The sequence below is a fragment of the Arachis ipaensis genome, chromosome B05 (genome assembly GCF_000816755.2).
Source record: "Arachis ipaensis cultivar K30076 chromosome B05, Araip1.1, whole genome shotgun sequence".
Classification (NCBI taxonomy): Eukaryota; Viridiplantae; Streptophyta; class Magnoliopsida; order Fabales; family Fabaceae; genus Arachis; species Arachis ipaensis.
The window spans coordinates 22,415,581-22,425,557 of NC_029789.2; the positions used below are offsets into that span (position 1 = coordinate 22,415,581).

At 34.9% G+C, this 9,977-nt stretch overlaps 1 protein-coding gene and 1 long non-coding RNA gene across 2 annotated transcripts; one reads left to right on the forward strand and one right to left on the reverse strand.

Annotated features, from left to right (window-relative positions):
- LOC107640365 (zinc finger BED domain-containing protein RICESLEEPER 1-like) lies at positions 482-1,772 on the forward strand. Its single transcript, XM_016343889.1, has 2 exons — positions 482-825; positions 1,016-1,772. Exons 1-2 carry the CDS (start codon positions 482-484, stop codon positions 1,770-1,772), a joined length of 1,101 nt encoding a protein of 366 aa, XP_016199375.1.
- LOC107641773 lies at positions 5,532-6,654 on the reverse strand. Its single transcript, XR_002347763.1, has 3 exons — positions 6,233-6,654; positions 5,769-5,862; positions 5,532-5,606 (listed from the first exon to the last, which is right to left on the reverse strand). It is a non-coding gene; the product is annotated as an uncharacterized LOC107641773 (long non-coding RNA).

Here is a 9,977-nt window from a genome sequence, read left to right on the forward strand (position 1 = left end):
GCAGCTTCCATTTAGCGAGACTAATGGAGAGCACAAGGCCAAATGTAACCACTGTCGAAAAGTATATCTATGTCACCCAATTAGACATGGCACAAATTCTTTGAATAAACACTTGAAAATTTCTCACAAGTGGATATTTATAAAAGTAGGCAAAAATGGGACACTTCATGGCTATATGCCTAAGGTTAGTGAAGAAGGTGAAACCGGAAAAACTTTCAAAGTCAATGGCTATAGATTGGAAGATTGTAGGAAGGCAATGCCTGAGTTTATTATCCTTGATGAACACCTTTTTAAAGTGGTCGAAGGGATTGGGTTTCGCAAAATGATTAATTGATTTGAGCCAAGATTCACTGTACCATCCAGGATGACAATGTCAAGAGATTGTTTTCAACTTTATTTAGAGGAGAAGAAAAAACTTAAAGCTTGGTTGGAAAAGTCATGTGCTCGAGTTTGTTTGACATCAAATCAAAATATTAGCTACATGAGCCTAACCGCACATTTTGTTGATGACGAATGGAAGCTACAAAAGAGAATTCTCAACTTTTACTTGATTGAGAACCACAAGGGAGAAACAATAGGGAGAGAAATTGAGACATGTTTGAGAGAGTGGGAAATTGAAAAGGTCTTCACAATCACATTAGACAATGCATCTTCAAATGACGGGGCTATCACTTACCTTCAAAGAAAATTAGCCGCAAAGGGTGGATTGGTGTGCATACGAAAATATTTGCAAATGAGGTGTTGTGCTCATGTTCTCAACTTGATAGTGAATGAAGAAATTAAAGAGCAACATGCCTCCATTGAAAGCATTCAGAATGCTGTTAGGTGTGTTAGATCTTCTCCCCAAAGAATTAAAAAATTTAAAGAATGTTGAGGCTAAGTTGATAGAGTCTAAAAGTCTTGTTTGTTTGGATGTTCCAACTAGATGGAATTCCACCTATCTAATGTTGGAACATGCTGAAAATTTTGAAAAAACTTTTGATAGACTTTATGATCAAGAAACTTATTTTTTTAGATGGTTTGGAGAGGATAGTGGGGGTAAAAAGAATGTTGGTCCACCCACGGCACTTGATTGGCAACATGCTAGGCTATTCATTGATTTTTTGAGAATCTTCTATGAGATTACTTTGTGTTTCTCAACTTCTTTACATGTTACTTCAAACAAATGCTTTCATGAAATTGCATCTATAAATTCTCAACTAACATCTTGGAGCCACAACAATTCTGAATTATTGGGAACTATGGCATGCTCTATGAAGGCTAAATACGATAAATATTGGGGACCAGTTGACAAGTTTAATCCTTTGATACTTGTTGCCGTTGTTTTAGATCCTCGCTACAAATTTGATTATCTTTCTTGGTGTTTAGATGATGTATATGATAAGGAAGTGGCTACTAGTATGACTAGTTTTGTGAAATTTATATTAGAGACATTGTACAAATTTTATTCAAAAGAAATTGTAGATAAGAAAGTTCTTGATGATGGTGGCGGTTCCTCTAGAGCTGTTTTGAATGATAAAAATAGTGGTCAGTCTAGTGCTAAGGGTGTTGCTGCAAATAGAGTGAATTTATGGAAAAAACAAAAGAAGGAAAAAGCTAATGCAGATAGCAAATCAGATGTTGAGAAATATTTGGCTGAAGATCCTGTAGACGTGGAAGATGAGAATTTTGATATATTGACTTGGTGGAAATTAAATGGATCAAAATATAGAATTCTTTCTCCCATAGCCCATGATGTCTTTTGGTATTCCAGTTTCAACTGGTGCATCTGAATCATGCTTTAGTACCGGTGGGCGTGTGGTTAATCTTTATCGTAGCTCTTTGTTACCAAAAATGGCAGAAGCTTTAATTTGCACTCAAAGATGGTTGTATCCTTCTAAGCAGATATTTGAAGAATTTGAGTTTAATCAATTTGACAGTAGTGACAAGATTGTTAATGGTATATTTACTTTATGATGTCTTTATTCTTTTTTTATGATGCCAGGGCATTTTGGCCAGTTTCACTGACCTTTTCTCTACTGTTTTTAGGGTAGTTTCATGCATTTACTTAGGAAATAAGCTAGTTTTGGGTAGATATTCACTTACATCTTGATTCAAGCATACGTTGTGCACTTTACATGATTTCATGAGCATTTTGCATGAATTTAATGACAAATTGGATGTTGCATTTTCCATGACTTGGACTAGAACTTTGATGCACTTTATTGCTTAATTTCAGGACAAAGGAAGCAAAGAAGAACCACATTAGTGGCAATGTTAGTTACACTAACGTTGACACTAACGTGGAATGGGAGTAACTTGCAAAGTTAATGAGAAAAGTCATTGCCAATAATGCTCTAGAAGCCATCATTGCCCACGTTAAGAGTCACGTTAACTAAGTTAACGTGAACTCTAACGTGGAAGAAAGGAAATGGAGCCAACGTTAGTGACACTTAACATTATCACTAACGTTGGACCAAGCTCATAAGTGGCCACGTTAGTTGCCACGTTAACTTAGTTAACGTGGCCTCTAACGTTAAGAGGTAAAGGGGAAGCCAACGTTAGTGACATTCAACTTTGTCACTAACGTTGGCCAAGTCACAATAAGCCACGTTAACTTCCATGTTAACCTAGTTAACGTGGAAGCTAATGTGAGGAGACAAAGTGGTCGACAACATTAGTGACACCAAACATTGTCACTAACGTTGGAAGGAACCCACACAAGCCCCAATAAGCCACGTTAATTCCCACGTTAACTTAGTTAACGTGGAAGTTAACGTGAAGAACACTACAAGAAAATGGCCGATTAGCTACTACAAAAAGAGTCGTAAAATCATCGCTAATCTGACGCAAAATATAATTTGTGGCGGATTAGCTACCGACTAGCAACTAATGGTTTCCTCGCTAATTACAAGTCGCAGATCAGTGACGCAAACACAACAGTCGCTAATTCATCGGAAAGTTTTTTAGCTACCGAATAAATAGTCGCAAATCAATCACTAAAGTAAAAGCTAATTCCGTAGAAGAAATGGACTAAACAGTAGTCGCTAATTAGCGATAAACTCTACTGCAGCAGATTCATCGCTAAATGCAAGCTAACTGCGTAGACAAAATGGAATGGTTGGTTGACGCTAATTAGCGATGAATTTTTTTGAACCTAACTCGTCGCAAGTTGTCCGCTAATATGGTCGCAAATCTGTCACATTGTGTAGCAAATCTATAACTAATCTTTGAAAATCCTTAATCAAATTTGTAGGAATTTTATCGCTAAAACAAAGCTATTCGAAATTATAAAGTAGAGTTATGAAATAGTCGCTAACTTGCTAGAAAATAATATGTAGCCAATTACTTGCAATACTATCGCAAAATGTCATCGCAAATTCCTTTTAAACTAGTATTGATAGATATCTCACAAATGTTTTAGTCGCAATAGAGTCTTTGATTTGTCACTATCATCAACGAGTTTAGATTACTTATTTTGTCGCTATACTAAAATAAACCTCATTATTTTTTTATTTTAGTCATTGAACTAGAAGATTATAACACATACAAATATAATTAGTTCATCAACATCAAAACTAAAGGCTCAGTTACAATATCATGTAAAAGCAAGTATTCACTTATTTAGAGATGTTTCAATCTAACTGTACAAATGTGATCCTACTTTTATAAAATTCATTATATCTCAGTTTCTTATTACACATTGAAAATTTTAAAAAAAATGAAAAATACATATAAACACCACCTAAGACTTGGCAGTTGATACAGTATGGTAAATGTATTAAACTGCATACTTGCTTCTTCAAAATTGTAGGTTATCTACATTAGTATCTATGTTCGCAATCACCGTTGGTTGGTTGATTTGCTGAGATACTGCTGGGCAAGGTAGACATGTTTTGTGCATCATCCTCCCTTTTATTATTATGTATAAAATATGAGGAGAATCATCTATTTTAGTAAACCTGAAAGCATAAGCAAGAAAATGAAAAGAATATACGCCTAAGAAGATTATAAACTACTTAACCAATCAATATATTCTACCAAAAATAGCAGTTTAAAGGTCACAAAAATCACTTCCAATGAGTAGAAAAAAAAAAGCAACAACATTGCAATTTCAAGAACAAAATATAAAATGCTTACCCTTAAAATAGGAAGAGTCGTATTTCTGTGCATCTGTGCATTTGTTGATATATAGCAAGGCATCTGAAGAACTCCTATGTAACTAAACAAATCATCACACGAGCACAAAGAAAGTAAGCAGTTTTTTTCTTGTAAGTAAATCATTTTACCAGAAAAAAGGAAGATACAATATAAAACACTACATCGTTGAACAAAAGCATCTTCTCTTCGAGCAAATATTAGTATTTAAGATGAAGGATCTAGATTATGCCCGCTAGTTGAAAATTAGGCAATATAGACATTACACTTGGTTACTATGCGAAAATAAGGGGCTTGACATTCTTATTCTTATTACCAACTACATAGTATAAACCTAAAGATTATTAACAACCATAAAATTGCAGCAGATAAAGATCTCACAATAGATTAGCATATGAGCTTTCATCATAAATCCAAGTGGATAGACCACTTTCTCAATTTATAACAAAATTTGTCAAGAAAGCAATATGCTTTTTTTTGTGGCATGTGTCCATACTCCATAGTAAGAGTATTCAAAACTATTGCATCAGTATCATTGAGCCAAATAAGTCAAGTTGTTCAGAAGATGAGAAGAACTAAGAATCACAAATTCTCTTGTAAGAAAATTTATTTTTCAAAGACAAAAAGAAAACGTAAAGGCCAACTCCTCTAACGTGGAAAGCATGCAAAGTGAAATTTCAGTGTGTAAAGGTTAAAGACAAAATAGAGTGCCTATTGAAACTATATAAAAGCAGAAATTATAGATCATGAGACCAACAAGAAAGACCAACCCCTAAATAAATAAGTAACAGAATTCTAAGTTACCCAGCTGATCAAGTTCAGTTGTATGTTCTCATGACACATGGACACAGTTGACAAACTTTGTATAGCTTCTTCTAGGAAAAACACAAACAATAGTTTCCAAATAACATGAGACAAGAAAGTAGATGGATTTATGTCGGAACATTTCTACCTAGCAAAATTCAAACATGAGTTACGAAATAGGAAATTCCAAATTTTTACCACTACTTCAAAGTCGAGCAAAACGGTTTACCCTGCAGATATCAGGATTAGACTCATTCCTCCATGCTCCTCAGAATCCTAGTATCATCAAAATTAAAACCTTTCTCTTGCACTGCATTGGGTGATCTTTCTTCCTGTAATGAAAGATAACACATTATAACTGTGATCCCTGGACATAGACCTGTTATTTTCTTACCCGTGCAGAAACATCATATGATCAAGGAAATAGAATCATAAAAATAGAAATTAAAAAATCAGAATCATAACAACAAACTCACAAACAGAACATAAAAAATTTGCATCATAGAAACATAAATTCAAAACAAAATTAAAAAAATAAAAACCCTAATGAACAAAACAAAAAGTAAGTTTGATGAACATATGCTTGCTCGCCAAAAGAACGGGGATGTCTGTTGTCTTTGCAAATTGCAGCAAAGCTGAAGTGCATCCTTTCACCTGTCACACACCTATATGACATGTCATATATCATGGAACCGGCATGTCATTTCACCGTATAAAAAGAAATAGCCAATGCACCAGTTTCAGTTCAGGCAGCAAATACATTGATTAGCTACATTAGATTCAGATCAAGTAATCAGACAAAAGAAAAACACAAAAAGGAAACTTACCTTCAGGAGTTGGAGCTAGACTATCATAAGGCACAACAACTTCATCCGTAGGCGTCTGGATCTTGCCCCACTCAAACCAGAGAGTCACATTGACCTAAACAGAAATGAAGCTGGCAGTTACAAAAATGAAGCTGTAACAACAAAAGCAAGCAACAATCATAAAGGAACAAATTTGTTGAAGGTTTAAGAAAACAATGTATCCCATGTTTGAGAATTCTGAAAAGTGGAACTGAAAGGTTTGAAAATTTGGTGTTTGTGTTGAATTTCTTATGTTGATGTTATGTTTATGTTTATCTCATATTTGGTATGTTATGTTTATGCCTTTACTTCCCCATCTCTGGCATTCCACATCTCCACCATTTGCTGCATTATTTTTCATTTCTTATTAGCAACACATATTTTCTAAGACTCGTTACATTTTACTAAAAAATCACAGAATTTTTAATAAAAGTATTTTACTATACCAATAATAAGACTACTTTGATTGCAGGCTCAGTAGAATCGTCAAGAACTTGGATGACAAGACGATCAGCAAGCCACGAAAGATTACAAGCTGCACCAATTGACACCTTGTATACCTATATATACATAGAAAAAGAACACAAAAAAACCAACCAATTTTCACAGAAATAAAAAAGAGGAGGCAGAGGAAAATAGAGACTAGAGATAAGCAAATGCAAGCAAATTAAGAAGACCACTTTCTCATTGAACATTGGAATCTAGATGAGAACCACAGGGAAATTGGAGCTTCCAAGTTCAAGATCATCCTGGATGGGTTCATACTTGTAACGCTGCTCTGGTTTCTTCCAGAAGAGCTTGACCAAGATGATGACGATTCCCATGTACAGTCTCTCCAGATGCAGCTGCTCCCTTCTTCCTTGGTGCAGCTTCAGTACCTAGTTAAACAGAAATAAGATCGCATTAACGAAATGATGATTGATGGAAAACGCAACTACTGAAGATCTAAAAATAGATCGTGGAGGTACCTTCTCTGAAGCCGCTCTTGAATCAGCAAGGCACGTGATGGAGGTAGCTCATCCTGCCAGTGTCGGTGGTCTTTCTACGGATGGCCTTCACGCTCCAGTTATCTGTAATAAAAAACAGAGACTATCAACTACAGTCAACAAGTCTCACATTGAAGGAAATATCATTTCAGGTTCTGTGATTAACCATGATTGAACTACTAAACATAGACATCCCAACATATATATGATTTCCTTACAATTTACAAAGTACAAACCACACACCATAGTAATTTTCTACACAATGAAGCCTCAATTTTCCACCAAAAACACCAAACGAAAGAAACCTCAATTTCACCAAAAACACCACACACAATGAACACCAAAAACCCTCCAATTTTCCACGTCACATGAATTTCACCAATTGAAACTACAAACACAAATTACTAAAAAGCAGCATTCATCAGAGAGACACGCATTCAAATAATAATAGCAAGAAAAAGTGAGATTAGGATGAAGAAAAGAATACCTAACAATATTCATGTGCTGCATTTCCTTGAGGAGAGAAATCTCGCGAATTGCAGTGCTAGGAACGCCTTCATTCTCCTGCTCAAGGCGAATCTTCTATTTTACAAATTAAAACAGCAGCACCAGAACAGCAGGAAGGGAGAGGCTGCGAGAGCGAGGGAGGGAAAGGGAGAAGTTGCGACGCGAGGGAGGGAAACGGCAACTGTGAACTGCGAAAGGAGGGAGGGAGGGAGAGAGGACCGCGCCGAGGTGCTGTCCGCGAGGCTCTGTTCGGCGAGTTGGCGACGGTGAAGGAAAACGCTGCTGGGAGGAAGGGGCTCGACGGCTGTGTATTGGGGATTGGGGATTGATGTTCCTTCGTTAGAGAGAGACTATGAGAGACTAAGAGTGGCGCTGCTACTTGCTAGGTTTAGGTTATTTAGTGTTTGGGCCTCTGGGCATAGTTGTCAGAACCGACCCGGTGATCGAATCGGTCAGGTCACTGGGTCACTGGGTCACTAGTTCAACCGCTGGGTTACTGGTTGAACCGGTTGACTCGGTCCTATGTAAATAAAAAATAAAAAATAGTTAAAAGTTTAAAATTAAAATTTAAAATACATATTTTTACTAACATTTTAAAATATCAAGTTATTTTAAAACAATATGGAACATGAACAATAAATATTTTATTATTTTTACTCTATCATAAATATTTTTATTTTGTTTTTATATTAAAATAACTATTATTTTTAAATTTTAATAATTTATTAATTAGTTTATATCTTTTATACTATTATATACTACAAGTATTTATTAAAAAATAATATTAATAGATATTATATAATTATAAAAAAATAAGTGAGTTTATCATTATTGTTAAATAAAAATATAATTAATTTAAGAAGGAGTGAATTTATAATTAAAATTAAAATAAATTAAATAAAAGTAAACTATTTGATAGAAGATATCTATATGTATTATACTTTGCATATGTTTTAATAGAAAACATAATGGTCTGGTGGTTGTGGAGCATTTTGGTTTCCTTGAGGACAAGGGTTCGAACCCTACCTCAAGCATTTTGGAAATATTTTCTTCCAAACGGTTCGGTCAGACCACCTCACCGGTTTTGACCGGTTCGTACCGGTTCACACCGAATTTGACCGGTTCAATTCCTTGTGCGGTTCAAACACTGGACCGGACTGGTATAGGGTCCGGTTCACCGGTTTTCCAGTCGAATCGGCCGGTCCGATCCGGTTTTTACAACTATGCCTCTGGGTGTTGGCCTTTTAGGGGTTTTTTAAGTGATCGGTTCGGTTTGGGTAAGATTTTTGTGTCAAAACCGAAAATCAAACCAAACCGTAAAAAACAGCAAAACGTGATTTGTTTAGTTTTTTTGGTTTTTGATTTGTTCGGTTTTTTATTTTTTCGGTTTGGTTGATTAGTTTATTTCGTTTGAATCGGTTTTGAACACCCTATTGGTCGAACAGTTTAATCCGGTAATAATTTAATAAATATATAAAATTATAATAAAATCAAAATTTAAATATTAAAGGTAAAAATTAAATGATAATAACATTTTTATATTATTTAAATTTAATTTAATTAAATTACATGTAAATTATGATATAATCCATACTTTTATATAATACATAAAATATTGAGCAAATATAATAAAAAATCTACTAGTGGCACATATAAAATAACATGGTATATATAATTATAAGCATTACATCTATTGAAGATTCATTTGTCACAGTGAGATGGGGGTTTTTACTCACTGTCAGGTTCACGGATTGAACCTTAAAAAATTACTTTTTGAAGGAGATTCAAATAGATGCTTTTACAGTGATCCAACCCCATTGGTCTACGTGTGGAGCGTGCGGATCAAGGAAGAAGTGCGGCTCAACTGCCTAAACCGAGTCCGATTCGCAACAAACGAGTTCAACTTTTGACCGCCATTGATTGAGTTAATTGCAAGTCCGATCTTAATAATGAACCGAACCGGATAAGACATCAATTTACTGTTTTTTCAGTCGAACCGATCGGTTCGATCCGATTCAGTTCTGATAAGTATGGCAAAGTAGTTTAGACTTGCATTTTTTACGAGTTTGATTTTAGAGTCAAATATCCATCTTTTACTCACTCTTAGGTTCAAGGATCGAACCTTAGAGACGCCACTTTTGAAGGGGATTCAAATAGATGCTCCTACAGCGATCCACACCTCACCGGTCTACGTGTGGAGCACGCGGGTCAAAGAGGAAGTGCGGGTCATCAACTGCCTAAACTGAGTCCAGTTCATGACGAAATCATCAGGTTTTTAACTATTTGACTGCTATTGACCGAGTCAATTGCAAGTCTAGTCTTAATAATGAAACAAATCGGATAAAACATCGGTTTATTGGTTTTCTGGTCGAACTCGCCGGCCGGTCTAATTCTGATAACTATGACTAAGTTGTTTAGACTTGCATTTTTACGAGTTTGATTTTAGAGTTAAATATCCATCTATTTAAGTCAAGTAAACAAGCTAGTCCGACAAATTTAGCTTATTTTGACAATCCTAATTAATTTAAGAGCTAGCTCAAATTAATCTTTATTGAATGAATTTTAAAATGATTCTAATTAATAATAAAATTTGTACGATCATATAAAAATAAATTCTTATATATAATAATTTAATTATCTTATCTATTATATATTTTGGGTAAAATATTTAAATAAACCAAATGCATGCAAATATTAC

Bases quoted from the DNA above. Each gene is read 5' to 3' on its own strand.
- LOC107640365 (XM_016343889.1), top strand. From the start codon at position 482: ATGAGCCTAACCGCACATTTTGTTGATGACGAATGGAAGCTACAAAAG. The intron at 826-1,015 runs GTGTGTTAGATC...TTATTTTTTTAG, and splicing joins AGCATTCAGAATGCTGTTAG to ATGGTTTGGAGAGGATAGTG.